Here is a 24,960-nt window from a genome sequence, read left to right on the forward strand (position 1 = left end):
CCTTCGCTTAAATCTGACCACTTTGGATGGAAAACATACATGTATGTTTTATCTGCATAGATCAGGGCACGCCAGCGCCCACCTGAATTGTACAGACGAGTCCTAATCTAACATCTATGCTCCCCCAGTGTCTCCTTGAATGTTGACGCATGCTTATTCTCTGACTGACGCAAACACATTTACTGTACCACACAGACCCCCCCACCCCCCCCCCACCCCCCCCCCCACACCACAGCATATCACATCCCCAGCTCTATGAGTCTAGTTCACTGGTCATGAAAATCATTGCACTGTTGAATTGCACAAAAACAATTGTACAACTATTAGGTATTTTTTCTTATCCCTTAAAATAGAGAATGTAATTTCTTGATGGTCCAAAAAAATGTGTTAGGGCAGTAACACTTATAGGAAAAGCCCTTAGGTTCCCAGGGGTGACCAGGATTAAGTCAATTAGGTCATTGAGCTACACCTACAGAGGCTGTGGTAAGTCTCCATAGAAACATTAGCAGTCTAACAACAGTTGCAATGCTAAGGCCTTGACCAGGAGTACTCAAACCCCTGACTGTGAGCATGTCATGCTTTAAATCACACAGACTCAGAACAGCCAGACTCGGATCAGCCCACCCAAAATAAGTGGACAATTAAAAGAGGCCCAGCCGCTAATAACTACAACACACACACAACCTCGCAGAAGACCCCCTGCCTGTCGTTTACCCCCTGAATCAAGGTGGGACACTGAGAATGAACCACTCACTCACCTCAGTCTAGTAGAGAAAAACTATGAGTAGGCTTTAAAGAAGCTATAAGCACATCAGAGTACCTTCAATAAGTCATTTGGATTTCTACACATCACACTCTGTAAAAACAATGCATTGTTTTGGCATTTTCCTGCAAATCAACTAAACCATTTCTGAATCATATTAAGCAAGGCTTTAATCCAACTCCAGTCCTCAGGGGCCTGTGTGTCTAACGGTTTTCAGGTCTTGCCATTCAACTAGTAAAATGATGATCTGTGAGTGATCTGTGGTCAATCAAGATACTGCGGCCTGTGAGGACTGAAGTTGAGTACCGGCTCTATTTAAGAACCCCACTCCAACATAGCCAACACACACACACACGCACGCATACACACACACACACACACACACACACACACACACACACACACACACACACACACACACACACACACACACACACACACACACACACCCACCACAGCCCCCCCCCTCCCTTGCGGTCCCCAGTGTGTAACTCACCGTCTTGCTGATGTAGGAGGTGCTGATGTTCATACACTGCAGCGCCTCGCTGTTGCAGCAGCCCCCACATCTGTAGACAGACACGCAGGGTGGTTTATAGAAGGTGTTTGTAGCCGCCCCAAACTCTTTCCCCACATCTAAACAAACTTCTCGTGGCATGCACTGGGTCTTTTTCCACTCTGACACAATACCTGTTGGATGCACGTTGAGAGAATCAGACAGGAAGACCAGAGCATTAAAATGACATCATCATTCGACAAACCATGTATTGTATTGCACTTCCTGTATTGACATCAGTCAAGGTAAGTGGCCAATCAAATGTCTTTTCTTTTTTCGGTGATATGAATTTGTTTGCTAAACTAAGCGCTGATCGAATTGTTTGTTATAGTCAAATGTTACTAGGCTACAAGGTCAGTTGGTCAACAACAAACAAACAGTGACGGAAACAGCCTCTCCTGAAAACAGACACTTACTTTTCAGTGTGTCAGGGTTCAAGGAAGCGAACGCCGGCAGTTCGTCGCTCGACCGCGTTTCCGTGGCTGTGTGTTCCCCTCTCAGGGGGAAGCGTGCGCCCCGCTTTGACCGGCAACTGAGCACGCTGTAGTAGTTAGGGTACACTATCCTCATCAGTTCCTCAACACTGGCCACGGAGCGCAGCTGCTGCTCAAGGTCTGGCTCCGACGGCTCCTGGATGGAAAGAACAGAGAGACCCTATAAGGACTGATGTACTGGTACCGTTATCACACATTAAGGACTGGGGAGAAGACATTAAGTTTTTTTGGTTTGAGGAGACCTCCCACAATAGTGTGGTGAACGATACAGACAGGGTTCACGAGGAACTGTGTTACCAGAGTCAACTCAGTCGGAGACAATACCATGATCTGATGAATTGACTTAGATCTTTTTGTTATTTTTTAGGAGGAGGAAGTGTGTTTAGAAAGGAATCTCAATGTGATGGTTTTGGCTCACGGACATAGACATGCCACTAACTCCCTAGTAAGTGTAATAAATGCTTGTTTAGCCACATTGAGCCTTTTTCATTGGTTCGAAGCCATTTCAATTGCATTGGTAAAGCATTTCCTGTCCTGGCAGCCAACCATTTTAAAAGATTCAGTGGAATCAGGTGATATGCATTTTAACATAGTCTTATCCAGAGTGACTTACAGAAGCAATTAGGGTTAATTACCTTGCTCAATGGCACATTGGCAGATGTTTCACCTAATTGGCTTAGGGATTTGAACCATCAAAGTTTCAGTTACTGGTCCAACGTTCTAGAGCAATCAGTCACTCATTCATTCACGGACTGCAAACCAGCCCTTAGTAGGCTCCTGCACTTGTTGGTCTCCAATGACCTGCCATGAATCAGTTCAACCTACTGACTGTGTTAGTTTTATGATTAATTACAAAACATAATTCTCATTCAATGTTGAGAATCCCTTTGTATTGCGCCTACCTGTAGCAGTTGTATCAACCACAGACCAGTATTGAAATGAGATTAAATAATTATAACTACAAATAAGTGTAGAGTGAACGATAAAAAGCCTTTAACGTACGGGCTAAGACTTTATTAAAATACACCAACACGTATTGGTTACGCCTTCAGGGTGTCTACACAATGGAGAGGCAGGCCAATACTGTCTGAACGAATAGGGAGGCGCTACTATAGCTAATGACCTATCCTCCTTCAACAGTACAACCAACCCCTGGAAGACATCTCTATCAGAATCGTCTAGGACACCTTCAGCACCCGGTCGCCCCTCACCGACCAAACAATTGACGGGCTGCTCCCCTCCCTACACACCGCCACTCCTTGGGGGATACGGGTTTGCAAAGTGTGAAAACACGAGCACCGTCTAACAGAGTGTACAGGAGTCGCTGATGAAAAGGGATACTGCTGTCTGGAACATTCCAGGAAACATGCCCAGTTAACCCCATGAGTCATGACTGATCACCCCCGGTGATAACCAAAAAAGAGAGAGAGAGAAAGAAAGAGAGAACCTCCCTCCCTCACATTCGTCTCCCTTCAAGGTGTCAAAAAACGAAAGTAAGAAAAAAAGGGCCGATAATTTTAATCGGACAGACTCTATCTGGGTAATTCAGAATAGTTTATTATCCGAGACCGGGCTGGGATTATTAAATAGACATGACATCTTATTCTGTGCTGACCACCATGTTTACACATGGATATGTAAGGTTCTTGACTCTAATTTACAGAGAACACATCTCTTAACTGCTTGTCTTGGAGAACATGATAATAAATACATGACTCATGTTTGACTTAAAGTTTGTGGTATGTTTAGTGTTTTAAAACACGTTTGACAGGATTGGCAAATTCAACAAAGACATGAACCATTATGTTTTCACTAGTTGAGTTGTTTCCAGAGAAGGTTATTTAATAATATGTTGATATGTCTAGTTCATCTTGTCTTCAAAGATGAGCCACGAGCTGTTTGCAAACATTTCGCCCAAACGATAAGGAAGATGATTGAACTGAAAGGGGAAGTGCTTTGCAGTTTGCATGGACAGATTGGAAACATACTGATTGTATTATTCAGCTCAGGGAATGCTTGTTGGACTCCGATACTCTCCGAGGACACAGGTTCAAGCCTTTTGCTTGAACGTCAGATGTCATGACAATAAACAAGGCAAAGAAAATAACTGGATGGAACAGCAGTTCTATCTTTTACTCCTGTGTCGCCAATAGTTCATTGACAATGCGACCTCAGCTCCACTCTGGTTGACATAATCCAGAAACAGAGAGAGAAAGAGCTTGACCTTTCTGTCAGGTTACAGAGAAACCTTGGAGTTGTTTATATATTGGAATCTACAGTGTACTGCCTGTACAGCGGTGGTATTCAACTCTGCTCCTCTGGACATGCAACCTCTCTCTCCCGAGCACTGCTTTCTTGTCAAAGTATCAGGTGAAGAGGTAGAATTCAATTCCTTGTCGTAAGCGGGCATTTTCCCCTTTATTTATTCAGGAAACTCAAACACCAGAGAAACCCTGAACAAGACAATTGTATTAGACTCCTTTCATGTGTTAGTTGCCAATGATTCTAGAGATAACACGCAGTGGTCTGTTTCCCACCAGAAACAATAGACACTGTGTGTGTGTGTGTGTGTGTGTGTGTGTGTGTGTGTGTGTGTGTGTGTGTGTGTGTGTGTGTGTGTGTGTGTGTGTGTGTGTGTGTGTGTGTGTGTGTGTGTGTGTGTGTGTGTGTGTGTATGTATGTGTGTATATGTGTGTGTGTGTATGTGCGTGTGCGTGTGTGTGTGTGTGTGTAAGCTTATTCACACCTTGGTCCACCCTCACGTTCTTTCACTAGGGAACAGAAATGTCTGACGTCTTAAATCAAATTTAAGAGACAAAGGCAAACAACGAACAAACGTATCTCCAACTAAACATTCCGTTTAACTAGAAATAGAACCCATTGTTGTTTTACTATTGACATGGGAGCACAGAGTACAGAAGACCAATATGGAAACACAATAAGGATCCACAGTGGAATGCATCCACCAGGCAGTAGATACTTGACAGTATTGTACAGTAGGCAAGCAGAACATTTGATAGGTAGACCTTTCCTGCAGTCAAATGATATTGGGATGTAATGTAATGTAATATTGGGATGCAAACTAAAAATGTTGTACATTTCAACTCTATTTCTGACATGGTACAGGTGTCTTATTTTTTGAAAGCCCATAACCATGTGTGTGAGGTGTATCCCTTTGTTTCAAAATAGAGTTGTTTCAAGAAACACTCTGTGTGACCCCGATTTAGCCAACTGCAGTAAAAAGGTTCAAATGAATCACATCCACCACAAAACACAACACTTTAATTTGCTCCATGCAGTTTAGAACTCTGCCAAGCAATCCCACTGATGACACTTACATTGACCACTTTTGACTAGGGTTCATGCGGTGAAAGTTATATGAATGACCGCGCGGACAGACATACAGTCCGGATAAAAGAATGTTCAAAATGTAACACATAAAACCTCAGCCAAAGTTCATTTTTTGTCAGTCCTGGTCTTCATCCAAAATGGCACAGTATTCCCTTCACAGTCCAGTAAAGTAGTGCACTGTATAGGGAATAGGGTGCCATTTTGGACGAATCTCTGCTGTTAGTGGAACGCACTGCCACAGGCACAGGAAGGTGAATGTATGACTGAGTGATAAGGTCATGGAACATTATTGCCACACTACAAGCAGGCACAGGAAATCCTCCTGACCACTATGACAATAATAACATGCCAGTGTGGTTTAATCATCAGCGTGTGTGGTTCCAATTACCAAGCAAACATGCTCACCCTTGCCTAAAAACAATATTGTAAATTGAACTGACTTTCAATTGTTCACTTGACACCATTAGGAGGGAGTGGCTAGGGCCAGGAGGTTTCCCTGACCATGCGATCTGACCAGGAACAAATCCAGTCCCTGGTTGTATAGATTACAACCACAGCTGTGAGATTCCCCTAGTCAGGGAAAACGGACAATAAAAGATGTCAAGATGGAATCATATGCGTGGGAGTTACTTTCTGTAACGAACAGGAAACACTTGTGGCCGAAGTGATGGGCTCAGTACTGAGTTACTGGAAGGCTGCTACATCCTATCCTGTACAGTACGGCTCTAGGTATTTCCTATGATGACAGGTATAAACCACAGCCTGAGCCTGGGCTGGACTGGACTGTGAAGCAGCAGTGTCCGTGCTCCCCCCCCCCCCCTCATCCTCTGGTTCACCGGAATCCCGGATGCTCTAGGATCCACCAGCCCAAAACGATCTTCCCAATCTGAGCCTGGAATTCCTCTCTTCCGTTCTCCTGCAGGGCCAGGGATTTAATCCGTGTTGCCAGGATTCAACTAGAATCTACCTCTTCAAATATATTACCATGCATGTATTGCCATGGAGAGTATATGATACTGTATCGTCCGTTTGTATCTGTTTTACACTGCCTAAAGACGGAGCCTGATGTCATGTTCTGCGTTAGAGTGACATTTAGTGTCTGACAAGATTTTTCCATTCCCAAAAGTGATGTCATAATCAATAAAAACAGTCAAAATCCTGCCAAAGTCAGACATTGACTCATCGATATTGCATAAATAGTGAATTAAAGATTTCCTAATATGTACAAACCGCATAATCTAATCATATGAGTCATATTGAAAACAAAATAACCGATTGAAACTGGTTCCCTTAAGAACAAACAAGCATCATTGTCTGAGAGTTACTCAACAAATGATGTATTTGATGTCAACGGACTGACAGGAAAACCTCAAACTATTCCTGTCCTTAACTTGTGATAGTAACATATTCTGTTTATGTCATCCAACAATTTAAAACTGAATAGTTTTCCACTTCCCAAATCTGCTTCAATTGATTTGAAACCAACCAAACACAGAATTGTATTCACTGTTGTACATCAGGACAGAACTCACTAAACAGATCCTTTAAAACCAAGGCATATCCTCTTTTGGTCAAGTCAGATCCAACATTCAGTCATCTGAAGTTTGATCTGACGACATTATGTTATAGCCCCAGATGTGAAACCACTAAATATTCAAACCAAAACAGATCCATGACGAACCGTAATATCTCTGATGTCTGCATTTCATCCACGGTCTGTACATGAGAAGGAACCATAACTTTGAAATGGGGATAAGAGTTTATGGAATGGCATGTAGCCAGTGGCAAGGTGGAACAGAAGGCTGCTAAAGTAGGATTTTCTCCATAGTCTGATCCCACTACTAGCTACATGCACAAACACAGGAATTACACGTGTAGCATCTGTTGCAGCCATTACTTTCATCCATATTTATTAGACCCTCAGGACCAGGCTTAGAGAGAGCGAACAGGAAGTAATGGAACTAGAACAGGCCTAGCTAGGACAGGCTTAGAGAACACTGTACTGGGGAAACAGACCTTGCCAGAAGCATATTCATATATCTAAATTTAGACAACTCCGGATGCAGCTAGAGTAAGACAGGACAGGTTTGATGAGCACTGCACTGGGGAGCTGACTTAGCTACAGTACGACAGGACAGGTTCAGAGAGTACTGCACTGGGGGAGCTAATCTAGCTACAGTAAGACAGGACAAGTTTTGAGAGCACTGCACTGGGGGAGCTAATCTAGCTACAGTAAGACAGAACAAACACCAGACTCCACTGACCTAGCTACAGTAAGACAGGACAAACACCAGACTGCACTGACCTAGCTACAGTAAGACAGGACAAACACCAGACTCCACTGACCTAGCTACAGTAAGACAGGACAAACACCAGACTCCACTGACCTAGCTACAGTAAGACAGGACAAACACCAGACTCCACTGACCTAGCTACAGTAAGACAGGACAAACACCAGACTCCACTGACCTAGCTACAGTAAGACAGGACAAACACCAGACTCCACTGACCTAGCTACAGTAAGACAGGACAAACACCAGACTACACTGACCTAGCTACAGTAAGACAGGACAAACACCAGACTACACTGACCTAGCTACAGTAAGACAGGACAAACAATAGACTACACTGACCTAGCTACAGTAAGACAGGACAAACACCAGACTCCACTGACCTAGCTACAGTAAGACAGGACAAACACCAGACTCCACTGACCTAGCTACAGTAAGACAGGACAAACACCAGACTCCACTGACCTAGCTACAGTAAGACAGGACAAACACCAGACTCCACTGACCTAGCTACAGTAAGACAGGACAAACACCAGACTCCACTGACCTAGCTACAGTAAGACAGGACAAACACCAGACTCCACTGACCTAGCTACAGTAAGACAGGACAAACACCAGACTCCACTGACCTAGCTACAGTAAGACAGGACAAACACCAGACTCCACTGACCTAGCTACAGTAAGACAGGACAAACACCAGACTCCACTGACCTAGCTACCGTAAGACAGGACAAACACCAGACTCCACTGACCTAGCTACAGTAAGACAGGACAAACACCAGACTCCACTGACCTAGCTACAGTAAGACAGGACAAACACCAGACTCCACTGACCTAGCTACAGTAAGACAGGACAAACAACAGACTCCACTGACCTAGCTACAGTAAGACAGGACAAACACCAGACTCCACTGACCTAGCTACAGTAACACAGGACAAACACCAGACTCCACTGACCTAGCTACAGTAACACAGGACAAACACCAGACTCCACTGACCTAGCTACAGTAACACAGGACAAACACCAGACTCCACTGACCTAGCTACAGTAAGACAGGACAAACACCAGACTACACTGACCTAGCTACAGTAAGACAGGACAAACAACAGACTCCACTGACCTAGCTACAGTAAGACAGGACAAACACCAGACTCCACTGACCTAGCTACAGTAACACAGGACAAACACCAGACTCCACTGACCTAGCTACAGTAAGACAGGACAAACACCAGACTACACTGACCTAGCTACAGTAACACAGGACAAACACCAGACTCCACTGACCTAGCTACAGTAACACAGGACAAACACCAGACTCCACTGACCTAGCTACAGTAACACAGGACAAACACCAGACTCCACTGACCTAGCTACAGTAACACAGGACAAACACCAGACTCCACTGACCTAGCTACAGTAACACAGGACAAACACCAGACCCAACTGACCTAGCTACACAGCACAAACACCAGCTCTGGATGGCTGAGCAGACTCCCACCACAATATAGATAGAAGGAGTTGTAAGGGAAGAGAGGGCCCATGCACCCCCATGCCGCCATCCATCTGGTATGCAGGGTAAGCCACTTTCAGGGATATCTGTCCTATTCTACTGATACGGACCCGAAATGAACTGAGATACAAATCATCATGTAGGGACCGCTCAGCAGACCAGAACCCAGACAGACCGCAGGTTTCATTTGAATAATGCTATTCATCACTAATCATTTCCTGGTGTGCTTCTCAAATGGCACCCTACTCCCTTTTTAGTGCACTACTTTTGACCAGAGCCTTATGGGCACCCAATCCTCACTATATAGGTGACAGGGTGCCATTTGGGACGCAGCCCTGGTGTGATTGAGATGTCTCCCGGTAGGTAGGAAGACTCCAACAATTCCTCATGTACATCACGCTACAGCTCATCCAAAGGCCAGCATCATTCCACCCTCCTTCTTCCACACTCTCTCCCCCACTTGCCTTCTTCCTTGGGGGAATGGCTTATCCCTTCTTAGCGCTAGAGCTGCTATAGCCATTAGATGTAAAACTGGCACTGTGCAAAGTCTGAGCAAATAAAATATCATAGTCAGTGTTAATGTACATAGTATAGGACTATCTTTCAAAACCCCAATAAACTTTTATTGAATAATTGCCAACATACAATCAGCTTTGCAGAAGAACTTGGAGGAAAAGGGATTTCGAACACTGATCTTGTAATCCTCAACTGGCTTCCATTTTGTCACCCTTCCACTTTGACTTTGCAGATTCGTTTCGCAGATATCTGACAGCTTGAAGGACATGTGGGATGTGTTTTAGTGGGATTAGACATGTTTATCTGTGAATGGCTGCTTGCTTTAGGGTTTCTGTGGTGCAGTGAAGCAATCAGCTCAGCCTATTTATCTGGCTCTATAGGACCACCGGGAACTAGAGCCTGATGTAGCATAGCCCACCTTCTGAACTCCCCTTCCAGGGTGTTCTGCCTGGCCGACTTTTCATCCCCACACATTAGCCTCCAGCCTCCACTGGGTTAGCTAGCCTCCACTGGGTTAGCTAAAATGCACATAAAACAACTTTTGATGTACATTTGACAAAAGCTGGATCCCTTCAAGCCATGACCCCTCCCACTGGTCTACCAATGCATGCTGATTCTTTCCAACATAATGGATGAGGGAAAACCTCAAAGCATAGGACAGGAGAAAACGTCTATCTTACATGCTGTCCTATGCTAATTGTCCTTGTAGGAGCCTGAGAGTTAACTTGTTGGTTTCTCTTGACAGGGCAGGCCCTGCATGTGCAAATCCTTGAGATACACTTGAATAACTTGAGTTTCATGTATTGTCAAGAGAGAAGTGTGTGAAAATTTGAACTGCACTCACAGATCTCTAATTGCAATTGTTTTCACAGAGCAGTTGGAAGTGCTAAACTGATACAGTGCAGAGGGAGCCAGGGCTCATCGCTTTTTGCGGTATTGGCCGCGAGGGCATTACGTCACGACTTGTTGTTTTAGGGCTTGGAGTCCTGCGGTTGCACGCTGGCAGTCGTGGTGTAAGCTGACTTAGGAGCGCAGAGCCGTGTGTGTGTGTGTGGGGAAACTGGTTTGGAGACAACGGGTTAGCGTAGCGGTCTTTGATTAACTGAGAACTCACTGAGGCAAGACGTTTGTTTAGAAGAGGAGTGTGAGCTGCATGACTGGTCTGAAGACACGCCACAGTGACACACACACACACACACACACACACATACTCACAGATGCCCGCACACAACACAGTCTACATGCACACTCTGCTACTCCCGATGAGGAGACCACCTAGCTAGCCCTCTTGTTTAGTCATGGTGTCAGTACATTCAGAGTTACTGGGGCCCCTAAACATGTACCCATGACAAACAGGGAAGCTTGTGAGGATCCTTTGCTTCCTGAGTGGTATGACAAACAGAACAATAGAGATTAGTCAAACAGAACAGTCAATTGTGAAACTTGTAACGAAAGTCAATCAAATCACTATGGAGGACTTCATATGTTGCATGTACCATGACAGGCTTAGGTTATAAGGCAGTAGACAGAGAAATTATTGGTTGAATTCCATTCCGAAAGTAATATTGCCACAATCAAGAAATGCTATCTAATATGACCCTGGGTCTTTTCCAGTCGACCAGTAAAGCTTTTCCCTCTGTCTGCTCCGTGCCTCTGTCTGAGGTCCAGAACATTTTAAATTACCCCTTTCTTTAAACCTGTCAGAGCTTAAAGGAAACCAGTCTAAGAATGAATAGGGGATTTTCCTCTCTCTGCACCTCTACCACCTTTGTGCACTTCCAAATGGCAAGTCTTTATGTTGGTGGTATGAATAAAACCGCCAATCACCTCGTTTCTGTAGGGCTGCATTTAAAGGCGCGTGCACAAAGTCAACGCAGAGGACAAGAGTTTAGGAGGAGCGGCTGGGAGGTTAAAGACCACATCTCCTCCACATCTCATTCTTCTTCCCTCTAGGCTCTCTCTTTTCTAATTAAACCTCAGCTGATTGATGCTCTTCTACGCTACTGTTTTAGAAGTGGTTAAACACATGTAGGGGATTAGATGTACTTCCATATGTGAACAGAACAGGCTGAACAGGGAAGAGAAGAAAAGAGATGAACAGAAAACTGGTGCAGTTATGAAAGGAAGATTTCTTGTCACCTGCTATTCAGGACCATTGTGGTCTCTCTGGACCAGCGTGGTCTCTGTAGACTATTGTCGTCTTTGTAGACTATTGTGGTCTCTGTAGACTATTGTGGTCTTTGTAGACTATTGTGGTCTCTGTAGACTATTGTGGTCTCTGTAGGCTAGAGTGGTCTCTGTAGACTAGCGTGGTGTATGTAGACTATTGTGGTCACTGTAGACTATTGTGGACTCTGTAGACTAGCATGGTCTCTGTAGACTAGCATGGTCTCTGCAGACTATTGTGTTCTTTGTAGGCTAGTGTGGTCTCTGTAGACTATTGTGGTCTTTGTAGACTATTGTGGTCTCTGTAGACTATTGTGGTCTCTGTAGGCTAGAGTGGTCTCTGTAGACTAGTGTGGTGTATGTAGACTATTGTGGTCTCTGTAGACTATTGTGGACTCTGTAGACTAGCGTGGTCTCTGTAGACTAGCATGGTCTCTGTAGACTAGTGTGGCCTCTGTAGACTAGTGGGGTCTCTATAGACTATCGTGGACTCTGTAGACTAGAGTGGTCTCTGTAGACTATTGTGGATGCTGTTGCTGTAGACTAGCGTGGTCTCTGTAGACTATTGTGGACTCTGTAGACTAGAGTGGTCTCTGTAGGCTAGAGTGGTCTCTGTAGACTAGTGTGGTCTCTGTAGACTAGTGTGGTGTATGTAGACTATTGTGGTCTCTGTAGACTAGCGTGGTCTTTGTAGACTATTGTGGTCTCTGTAGACTATTGTGGTCTCTGTAGGCTAGAGTGGTCTCTGTAGACTAGTGTGGTGTATGTAGACTATTGTGGTCTCTGTAGACTATTGTGGACTCTGTAGACTAGCGTGGTCTCTGTAGACTAGCATGGTCTCTGTAGACTATTGTGGTCTCTGTAGACTATTGTGGTCTCTGTAGACTATTGTGTTCTTTGTAGACTAGTGTGGTCTCTGTAGACTATTGTGGTCTTTGTAGACTATTGTGGTCTCTGTAGACTATTGTGGTCTCTGTAGGCTAGAGTGGTCTCTGTAGACTAGTGTGGTGTATGTAGACTATTGTTGTCTCTTTAGACTATTGTGGTCTCTGTAGACTATTGTGGACTCTGTAGACTAGCGTGGTCTCTGTAGACTAGCATGGTCTCTGTAGACTATTGTGGTCTCTGTAGACTATTGTGGTCTCTGTAGACTATTGTGTTCTTTGTAGACTAGTGTGGTCTCTGTAGACTATTGTGGTCTTTGTAGACTATTGTGGTCTCTGTAGACTATTGTGGTCTCTGTAGGCTAGAGTGGTCTCTGTAGACTAGTGTGGTGTATGTAGACTATTGTTGTCTCTTTAGACTATTGTGGACTCTGTAGACTAGCGTGGTCTCTGTAGACTAGCATGGTCTCTGTAGACTAGTGTGGTCTCTGTAGACTAGTGGGGTCTCTGTAGACTAGAGTGGTCTCTGTAGACTATTGTGGATGCTGTTGCTGTAGACTATTGTGGTCTCTGTAGACTATTGTGGACTCTGTAGACTAGAGTGGTCTCTGTAGGCTAGAGTGGTCTCTGTAGACTAGTGTGGTCTCTGTAGACTAGCGTGGTGTATGTAGACTATTGTGGTCTCTGTAGACTATTGTGGACTCTGTAGACTAGCGTGGTCTCTGTAGACTAGCGTGGTCTCTAGCATGGTCTCTGTAGACTATTGTAGTCTCTGTAGACGAGCCTGGTCTCTTTAGACTAGTGTGGTCTCTGTAGACTATTGTGGACTCTGTAGACTAGAGTGGTCTCTGTAGACTATTGTGGATGCTGTAGACTAGCGTGGTCTCTGTAGACTATTGTGGACTTTGTAGACTAGCGTGGTCTCTGTAGACTAGCGTGGTCTCTAGCATGGTCTCTGTAGACTATTGTAGTCTCTGTAGACGAGCCTGGTCTCTTTAGACTAGTGTGGTCTCTGTAGACTATTGTGGACTCTGTAGACTAGAGTGGTCTCTGTAGACTATTGTGGATGCTGTAGACTAGCGTGGTCTCTGTAGACTATGGTGGACTCTGTAGACTAGCGGGGTCTCTGTAGACTATGGTGGTCTCTGCAGACTATTGTGGTCTCTGTAGACTAGCGCGGTCTCTGTAGACTCGAGTAGTCTCTGTAGACTATTGTGGACTCTGTAGACTAGCATGGACTCTGTAGACTAGAGTGGTGTCTGTAGACTATTGTGGACTCTGTAGACTTTTGTGGTCTCTGTAGACTATGCGGTCTCTGTAGACTAGCATGGTCTTTGTAGGCTAGTGTGGTCTCTGTAGACAAGGTGGGTCTCTGTAGACTATTGCAGTCTCTGTAGACTAGCATGGTCTCTTTAGGCTAGTGTGGTCTCTGTAGACTAGCAGGGTCTCTGTAGACTAGCATGGTCTCTGTAGACTAGCATGGTCTCTTTAGGCTAGTGTGGTCTCTGTAGACTAGGTGGGTCTCTGTAGACGAGCATGGTCTCTTTAGGCTAGTGTGATCTCTGTAGACTAGGTGGGTCTCTGTAGACGAGGTGGGACTCTGTAGACTAGTGTGTTCTCTCATCTTAGCTGTTGTGATTCTTTTAGAATTTGTCTCCCATATGAAATTGGTCCCATTCGTCCAGCTTTGAATTGCTGCATTATATGTAACATTGAGTCCCTGAAGATATTCTCAAACACTAAGATGTTATCATAGCAAAATTTCTTAAATTCAAGGACCATGACAATGTCTAGTACACATTTCTGACTACAGAGAGTTGGATCTGATTATCTAATCACCACAGAAAAACTAACTGGGCATCTTTCACTTTCCATTTAATCTGCTTTCATTTTCCTAGTCAGAAAAGACCGGTTATTGAGAGGCGGGATCAGCATAACAATGAGAAACAGGTTAAATGTTAACACCTGAAGAGCTCAGAAGCACCGCTTTATACAATGTCTGCTACCAACAAGTAGCCTGAACTGAGCCTGGTCATGATGCATTCTAACCTCATTGACCCCCATTCAATCTCCCCACTGCAGAAAATGGGAGTTGAGAGTTTTGTATATCCTTTGTGAGTTTAATCCAACTCTTTACTCTTCAGTTTGAAGATGTTAGGTGTTTAAAAAAATATATATATATATATATTTCACCTTTATTTAACCAGCTAGGCTAGTTGAGAACCAGTTTTAATTTACAACTGCGACCTGGCCAAGATAAAGCAAAGCAGTGTGACACATACAACAACACAGAGTTACACATAGAATAAACAAACATACAGTCAATAATACAGTAGAAAAAAGTATATATACAGTGTGTGCAAATGAGGTAGGATAATGGAGGTAAGGCTATAAAATAGGCCATAGTGGCGAGGTAATTACAATATAGCAATTAAACACTGGAATGGTAGATGTGCAGAAGATGAATGTGCAAGTAGAGATACTGGCGTGCAAAGGAGCAAAATAAATAAATAAATACAGTATGGGGATGAGGTAGTTGGGTGGGCTATTTACAGATGAGCTATGTACAGGTGCAATGATCTGTGAGCTGCTCTGACAGCTGGTGCTTGAGTTAGTGAGGAAGATAAGAGTCTCCAGCTTCAGCGATTTTTGCAGTTCGTTCCAGTCATTGGCAGCAGAGAACAGTAAGGAAAGGTGACCGAAGGAGGAATTGGCTTTGGGGGTGACCAATGAAATATACCTGCCGGAGCGCGTGCTGCAGGTGGGTGCTGCTATGGTGACCAGTGAACTGAGATAGGGCGGGGCTTTACCTAGCAAAGACTTGTAGATGACCTGGAGCAAGTGGGTTTGGCGCCGAGTATGAAACGAGGGCCAGCCAACGAGAGCACACAGTTTGCAGTGGTGGGTAGTATATGGGGCTTTGGTGACAAAACGGATGGCACTGTGATAGATTGCATCCAATTTGTTGAGTAGAGTGTTGGAGGCTATTTTGTAAATGACATCGCCGAAGTCGAGGATCGGTAGGTATGCTAGGACCGTCAAGAGTTCAGTCTGCTGCACTGACCCAGTCTACAGCGCTTAAATTGTGCTTAGGAGCATTTTTTAAAATCTCTAAATGGTTAAGCTAGTGATAAATATATGTGATTATTGTAAAAATCTGTGTTTGCTTAATTTACTATGATTAATTTCCTATTTTGCCATGTCTAAGTAATAATGAAGAGTCTATTGACACACCCCTGCATCAATCTAAGTAACATAATACAGAAATACCCATCAAAATCTGTCAGTTTAAGCTTCAGGCTCAATTCACTGAGTGTCTGAAAAATTAAGAACACCTGCTGTTTACATGACATAGACTGACCAGGTGAATCCCTTATTGATGTCACTTGTTAAATCCACTTCAATCAGTGTAGATGTGGGGGAGGAGACAGGTTAAAGACAATTGAGACAATTGAGACATGGATTGTGTATGTGTACCATTCAGAGGGTGAATGGGCAAGACAAAAGATTGAAGTGCCTTTGAACGGGGTACGGTAGTAGGTGCCAGGCGCACCGGTTTGTGTCAAGAACTGCAACGCTGCTAGGTTTTTCATGCTTAACAGTTTCCTGTGTGTATCAAGAATGGTCCACCACCCAAAGGACATCCAGCCAACTTGACACAACTGTGGGAAGCATTGGAGTCAACATGGGCCAGCATCCCTGTGGAACGCTTTCGACACCTTGTAGAGTCCATGCAACTCAATATTAGGAAGGTGTTTTTAATGTTTTGTACACTCAGTATATATATATTTTGTGTATTATTTTATTTGACCTTTATTTAACTAGGCAAGTATAGCTTCTATTTCTGTGTTACTTTCTCTGTGTTTCTCATGTGTTTTCTTACTTTTTCATTCTGAACATTATATTCTCTCACCTTGATATTGAATTGTTGTGAAGTCGCTTGCAAGTAAGCATTTCACTGTACCGTTTACCACCTGCTGTCTCCTGTGCACGTGTAAAATCAATGCTGAAACTTTGAAATGACACGCGGTGCAGTATCATAGCAGGTGATAACATGCTAAAAGGTCACTATTCATACTGGTACTGCTAGCCTGGGTTTGTTGTTTTTTGTGTTGTGAGAGATTTTGCGTTTATTAGTTAAAGCATTCATCCAAATAGGTTGTGAAAAGAATGGAACGGTCCTTGGCGGTTCAGTACCTCCGTTATTATGGGATGTTCTGTTCTTTGTCAAACACGGTACAGGAAACGTGGCGAAAGAAGCAGATTAGTGAATTACTGTTTGCACTGATAGGATTAAACCTGTATGCAGTGATAGACCTTGTCAGTAACCCCATGAAAGCATGGCAGATGTTCGATGTGAGGAAGAAATTAGACTTGCATAACATCACGGCTAGCTGGTGCTAACATCAAACATCAAACACAAAGCAATTTGCTGTTTTTTTGTTGCACCAATTAGGCACAATATTTTTAGGGGGCTTTGGCACTTCAAGAGAAAATGCATTCAGCCTTTATTAAATCATGAAATACTTGTTGCATCATCTTAACAATGGGAATTAAGCATTGTTTGGTCACACTACACCCTAAGCACCTGGCACGGCAGCTACTGTTCATTTCCAGCCCACGTGAGCTGAACTAAAGGGTCTCCACTGCAGATAAAGGTGTTTTGAAAACATCCAGAACTTCTTCTGAGGACCGTGAACTCATTTGACCTCTTCTTGACTGCACTGTTTCCAGGAAGTTGGTGAGGCGAGGGCAAGAGAGTGTCAGAGAGGCACCATTAGTTGTCCTGAAGGACCATGGGAATACATTCTTCTCTCTGTTCTCAGCTTTACATTAACCAGACAGAGTTAGCACACAGCCATACTTCTGACAGTGATGTTGATCCTAGCTTACGGTATGTCAGCTCTAGTTTTGTAGTGAGCTACCACCTGCTGGCTGCTGTGTGAGGGAGCTGGAGGGTTCAGTAGCAGACAGACAAACAGTACTGGTAGTCAAAGGCTTCCCACTGTGCTACTGTCACAGACATATGGACACACTGAGGATTCAACTGAGGATCATTGACTGCTTGTTGTTCATAAGGTTCACTATACGGCCTGGGTTTATGAGGGGGTCGTTAGTAGCACAGACTGAATGAGGCAGAAATAGAGAGAGAAGAGAGAGAGGCAGATAGATGGAATGAGGAGCAACAGAGAGAGAGAGAGAGGCAGAGAGAGAGAGAGAGAGAGACAGAGAGAGAGAGAGAGAGAGAGAGAGAGAGAGAGAGAGAGAGAGAGAGAGAGAGAGAGAGAGAGAGAGAGAGAGAGAGAGAGAGAGAATAGCGTGTTTGTGTGGGAGAGAGTGAGAGCATTGTACTCCTTGGTGGGTACAGGCATGTATACATTAAGGCGTCTAAGCATTAACTCAATTGTCTGAAGCAGCATCAACATCATGTAATGAAAAATGTCTTGTATATATTTGTTAATATTTTTATCCTCTTATTGTAATCCAGTGCTTGGGACTCCCATATTCTCCACTGAACCTCTGACAAGTTTTTTTCTCTCCATTTTGGCAGGCACTCAAATACTTGCCATTATAGACATTTCATAAGCACATTGAGATGGCTAGTTTGGCCATACAAGTGACAGCTCTCTTGTAATACTGACTGCAATTGCAACTGTGTCCTAACTCAAAGGACAGCTGAACTTTGACCATCTCTCCCTTTGCCTATGCCACATCCAAACCCTACAACCTTATGTCACCAACTCATCTAGCTCATGTTTGATACTCTGTCTCAGTGTTCTTTCTTGGTGAAAAGGGATGAAGTGTTGAAAAGAGGTGTGATACACACTCCTCGTAAGACGAGGAGTTGGGACAGGTGGGTTGTGTAACAGAGATAACCTAGAGATAACGTCGAGCTGAGGAAAGCAGCTGTGAGGTAATCGCTTCCACCTGGAATCTAACTGTTGGGCTTACGAGAACAACGGATTACTTCACATACTACACTGACTGTCATGGAGAAGACAGGAAACACTCCTTAACTCCCACTCCATGCCTAGTCTCTTCACATACTACACTGACTGTCATGGAGAAGACAGGAAACACTCCTTAACTCCCACTCCCTACCTAGTCTCTTCACATACTACACTGACTGTCATGGAGAAGACAGGAAACACTCCTTAACTCCCACTCCCTACCTAGTCTCTTCACATACTACACTGACTGTCATGGAGAAGACAGGAAACACTCCTTAACTCCCACTCCCTACCTAGTCTCTTCACATACTACACTGACTGTCATGGAGAAGACAGGAAACACTCCTTAACTCCCACTCCCTACCTAGTCTCTTCACATACTACACTGACTGTCATGGAGAAGACAGGAAACACTCCTTAACTCCCACTCCCTACCTAGTCTCTTCACATACTACACTGACTGTCATGGAGAAGACAGGAAACACTCCTTAACTCCCACTCCCTACCTAGTCTCTTCACATACTACACTGACTGTCATGGAGAAGACAGGAAACACTCCTTAACTCCCACTCCCTACCTAGTCTCTTCACATACTACACTGACTGTCATGGAGAAGACAGGAAACACTCCTTAACTCCCACTCCCTACCTAGTCTCTTCACATACTACACTGACTGTCATGGAGAAGACAGGAAACACTCCTTAACTCCCACTCCCTACCTAGTCTCTTCACATACTACACTGACTGTCATGGAGAAGACAGGAAACACTCCTTAACTCCCACTCCCTGCCTAGTCTCTTCACATACTACACTGACTGTCATGGAGAAGACAGGAAACACTCCTTAACTCCCACTCCCTACCTAGTCTCTTCACATACTACACTGACTGTCATGGAGAAGACAGGAAACACTCCTTAACTCCCACTCCCTACCTAGTCTCTTCACATACTACACTGACTGTCATGGAGAAGACAGGAAACACTCCTTAACTCCCACTCCCTACCTAGTCTCTTCACATACTACACTGACTGTCATGGAGAAGACAGGAAACACTCCTTAACTCCCACTCCCTACCTAGTCTCTTCACATACTACACTGACTGTCATGGAGAAGACAGGAAACACTCCTTAACTCCCACTCCCTACCTAGTCTCTTCACATACTACACTGACTGTCATGGAGAAGACAGGAAACACTCCTTAACTCCCACTCCCTGCCTAGTCTCTTCACATACTACACTGACTGTCATGGAGAAGACAGGAAACACTCCTTAACTCCCACTCCCTACCTAGTCTCTTCACATACTACACTGACTGTCATGGAGAAGACAGGAAACACTCCTTAACTCCCACTCCCTACCTAGTCTCTTCACATACTACACTGACTGTCATGGAGAAGACAGGAAACACTCCTTAACTCCCACTCCCTACCTAGTCTCTTCACATACTACACTGACTGTCATGGAGACGACAGGAAACACTCCTTAACTCCCACTCCCTACCTAGTCTCTTCACATACTACACTGACTGTCATGGAGAAGACAGGAAACACTCCTTAACTCCCACTCCCTACCTAGTCTCTTCACATACTACACTGACTGTCATGGAGAAGACAGGAAACACTCCTTAACTCCCACTCCCTACCTAGTCTCTTCACATACTACACTGACTGTCATGGAGACGACAGGAAACACTCCTTAACTCCCACTCCCTACCTAGTCTCTTCACATACTACACTGACTGTCATGGAGATGACAGGAAACACTCCTTAACTCCCACTCCCTACCTAGTCTCTTCACATACTACACTGACTGTCATGGAGAAGACAGGAAACACTCCTTAACTCCCACTCCCTACCTAGTCTCTTCACATACTACACTGACTGTCATGGAGAAGACAGGAAACACTCATTAACTCCCACTCCCTACCTAGTCTCTTCACATACTACACTGACTGTCATGGAGAAGACAGGAAACACTCCTTAACTCCCACTCCCTACCTAGTCTCTTCACATACTACACTGACTGTCATGGAGAAGACAGGAAACACTCCTTAACTCCCACTCCCTACCTAGTCTCTTCACATACTACACTGACTGTCATGGAGAAGACAGGAAACACTCCTTAACTCCCACTCCCTACCTAGTCTCTTCACATACTACACTGACTGTCATGGAGAAGACAGGAAACACTCATTAACTCCCACTCCCTGCCTAGTCTCTTGAGTATATCGGGGAGGACTGGCTAGGGGTCCCTTTGTAGCTCAGTTGGTAGAGCATGGTGTTGTAACGCGAGGGTAGTGGGTTCGACACCCCGGACCACCCAAACATGACATGTATGCACACATGACTGTCAGTTGCTTTGGATAAAAATGTCTGCATTCTTCACCAACTGTAACACGAACACCCAGGCTTCCTGTAATTACACTACCAAGAGCCCCCCTTACAGAGGTGTGCGTGTGTGATAAAGCAAACAGGCACAAATCAAGCAATGTTTCAACATGAAATAGCTACATAACAATTATCCAGACCAGACTATTGGGACAGACCCACCGGCATGCACAACGGTCTACGCTACGGTTGGGTTGAGGTCTGATCCAAACCTCCAGGTGACCACAAATTACAGCCGCCCCTCTTATCCCTAACAGCACCCCCTACTCCAATTCGCCCCTCATGGACGTACCCCTTCTCAACTCTCTCAACCCAGCCTCGTTCTACTCTCTAGCCCCACAAGAACAGCCATTCATCCTTAGTACTCTTTCGAAGTGGATGTCTCACTTCGACGTGTGTGTGTGTGTGTGTGTGTAAACTCAACACTGAGTGATGCAGCCAGATGACTTCTAGTTCTTGGTGAGTTACAGGCTGACTACTACACCACTCGCATTGCAAAATAAATTTAGACTTACATGTTATTCAATTATTGCACCCACACTGCTCGCACGTGCCAACGAGCGTCTGCCTTGCCAAGGGCTAAAATCTAAATCATTTCTATTTCTGACACAGATCGTGCTGCAAATCCTGCCTCTCCCATCTCCTCATTGGTTTATAGAAGCAGGTACCCATGTGCCATCTCCTCATTGGTTATACCCACGTGGGTGACTGAAAGACGCGTGTGTGTTATAGAGTAGTTATAGTCCTCAGTGTGTCCGTTTCTAGTCATCTCTGCTCCTTCCATGCTTTTTCATCTCTTGACTTTATGCTGCGATTGGCAACTTTCATAAATGAGGTGCATTACATTGTTTGTCTTTCAGTCACCCACGTGAGTATAACCAATGAGGAGATGGCATGTGGGTACCTGCTTCTATAAACCAATGAGGAGATGGCATGTGGGTACCTGCTTCTATAAACCAATGAGGAGATGGCATGTGGGTACCTGCTTCTATAAACCAATGAGGAGAGATGGCATGTGGGTACCTGCTTCTATAAACCAATGAGGAGATGGCATGTGGGTACCTGCTTCTATAAACCAATGAGGAGATGGGAGAGGCAGGACTTACAGTGCGATCTGCATCACAAATAGAACTGACTTCTATTTTAGCCCTTGGCAACACAGACACTCGTTGACGTGCATGAGCAGTGTGGGTGCAATAACTGAATAATATAGATTTCAACATTTATTTTGCAACGCTCGCATCGCGTGCGTGTTATAGTGTAGTTACAGTACTGAAGAAGTAAACACACTGAACCTGCACAGGATGTGTTTCTTACTATAAAATCACACATGGTCTGGGTTCCAGTTCAGTTATGGGTCAAATATTCATCGCTGTATCGTAACCATAATCACCGTAGGATAAATACCTCCCGCTTGGACAAAACAATATATATATGGTTGAACATGTAGTCTTTGAATTCTGATGAAATGTGTCTTAATTACTTTTAATTTGATAACGACTCCAGGGGGTTAACATAACTGTGATTACATACACACACACACACACACACACACACACACACACACACACACACACACACACACACACACACACACACACACACACACACACACACACACACACACACACACACACACACACAGTCAGACCAATCACTGCAGTCCCTATGGGGGGTGTTTAATGTTTCCATTAGATTTTGTGAATGTATAGTAAATATGAGGTAATTTACTTACACAGTGAATTTCATAAACCAGAATGATACTACTTTGATAACAGAGGTAGATACTGGAAGTGAAACTATCCAGACAGGACATTTTGTTTTGTCAGGTCATAAAGACGTATGACTGTAAATAAACGTTATGAGCCAATGGGAGTACATAACAAGATCATTACTGAACACACACACACACACAGAAAGGAGAAGAGAGTGTAAGAATGAGAACCTGTGTTTTCAGTGCATCATTACAGCTGCAGGCTTATTTGAGACACTAAAAGTCAACTACTAGCAGTGTTAATCCCACCAACTAAGTGTCATATTATAGGATCAAATAGCCACGTGTTTAAGATTATCCCTGTCTCCTTATCTCTTACCGCTACTGAGGAACACACACACACACACACACACACACACACACACTGAGGCACAGACACACACACACACACTGAGGCACACACACACACACACACACACACACTCACACACACACACACTGAGGCACACACACGCACTGAGGAACACACACACACACACACACACTGAGGAAAAACACACACACACTGAGGAACACGCACTGAGGCACACACACACACACACACACACACACACACACACACACACACACACACACTGAGGAACACACACAGACACACACACACACACACACACACACACACACACACACACACACACACACACACACACACACACACACACTGAAGCCCCCACAGGTCTTGATACAGTGACACCTGCCTCCACCCCCCTTTCTTCTGCTAATTTCAAAGTGCTCTACTCTAATCTCCTCTGCATCCTTTCATTGTGAGGAATTCTCACTGCTCTCTCGCCATCTCATCCACGATAGCCCCCCCCCCCCCCCCAGCTGGAGATAAATATTATCCCCTGTAATAAAATGCCATATACTCCGAGCCTTTTTCCCATTAAAAATTCAGATTAAATGACCTCCTGTTGATATGCCCCTTGTTTCAGTGACATCATCATCAAATTTGTGGAAAGTCAAGCATCCCACATTCCCCATTATAATGTTAAAATGTGTTTGAATATCAATTGAATAATTTACAATGCATAATAGTAATGCATAAAGTAATTATACATGGCATGCGTTAAATAGAAAACTTGTATCCAAATACATACCCGTGCATCCCCTTGATCCTGATCATAATCATAATAATCGTGATTGAATTCATGACTCGATTCACTGGCTAGATTTGCGTAGAGAATCGCTGAATTGGCAAGGAGAACAGATATTCCAAATAAGTGCATTTTAGAAGTCTTTATCCGGAGCAAAAAAAGGTACTCCTTATTTGTTGACCTCTTTTGGTCAAGCGCTGTTTCTCAAGTTCTTTTTCCTCAAAAGAAAATGAATAGCGCATCAGATATCCGAATTTTCGTGAGACCGCTGTCATAAAAATGATGGTGCGATGACGACAGGTCAAAATAAGGCCGTTATTTTCTCCGTGAAACGAAAGCTGCTGGAGACAACTCTTTTCACTTGTGAGCTTTCTGCGTCAAACTTCTGTGTCAGCGGCGGCATCCACCCAGCGAGCAGATGAGAGTTTGGGGAGCATGAACGTCCTCGGAGCAGAGAATGGCATGTTCAATGCAATTTCACGGTGTCACTAGATATTCCTCCTCCCCCTGCATGCGTTTTTTCTTCCTAGCAGCTCAGTCTGTTTCTCCACGGAATAGCTGCAATTTACTGCTAAAAATATGAGTTGGGACACGCGCACCTTCTCTTGGAGACGTTGGAGACGAATCCCTTGTGGACTCAACATGTGGAGTGAAATGTCCTTGCTGTGTTTCAATGGTTGTACACTGACTACTACATATGTATATCGCAGAACTATGCTTAATATCGCCAGGGGTAAACACTTTTACCAATTATCAAACCCTGTATTGCCATCATTACGAACGTTTGCAAGGTGCCTTCTGTGGCCGCTACAAATGACTTACAGATGTTATTTAACCCATAACAATCCATATCCTAATATCCTAATCCTAAAGTGTGGATTTATAATCTCAAGCCTGACATATTAAGTATATCATATATTTACGAGTTATTTATGTAATCCACGCCACGGCGCACTGCCATATGTCTTAAGCTTTATACTTCATTTAACCAGATTTGTGTGAGTTCAGTGTGGGAATTTATAATGAAATACTTTACAGAAACGCTGCCCAACATGAGTATGGCGTCATCAGAGTGAGAACCTGGGTGTGTAATATTTACCGTTCACTTTTTATTGTTTTATTTCACTTTTGTTTATCAATTTCATTTGCTTTGGAAATGTAAACACATGTTTACCATGCCAGTAAAGCCACTTGAATTGAAATGTAATTGAGAGAGAGAAAGAGA

At 44.1% G+C, this 24,960-nt stretch overlaps 1 protein-coding gene across 1 annotated transcript in view; it reads right to left on the reverse strand.

The window, feature by feature from the left end:
- The window catches only part of LOC135507601 (vascular endothelial growth factor C-like), a 59,490-nt gene extending 35,147 nt beyond the window's left edge, over positions 1-24,343 (reverse strand). The window contains exons 1-3 of the mRNA XM_064927146.1: positions 23,739-24,343; positions 1,733-1,946; positions 1,260-1,450 (exon numbers count right to left, since the gene is read on the reverse strand). Of these exons, the coding sequence (XP_064783218.1) occupies positions 1,260-1,450; positions 1,733-1,946; positions 23,739-23,867 (534 nt within the window). The 5' untranslated portion in view covers positions 23,868-24,343. The remainder of the gene's footprint in view (positions 1-1,259; positions 1,451-1,732; positions 1,947-23,738) is intronic.
- Positions 24,344-24,960: the final 617 nt, after the last annotated feature.

The sequence above is a fragment of the Oncorhynchus masou genome, chromosome 21 (genome assembly GCF_036934945.1).
Source record: "Oncorhynchus masou masou isolate Uvic2021 chromosome 21, UVic_Omas_1.1, whole genome shotgun sequence".
Classification (NCBI taxonomy): Eukaryota; Metazoa; Chordata; class Actinopteri; order Salmoniformes; family Salmonidae; genus Oncorhynchus; species Oncorhynchus masou.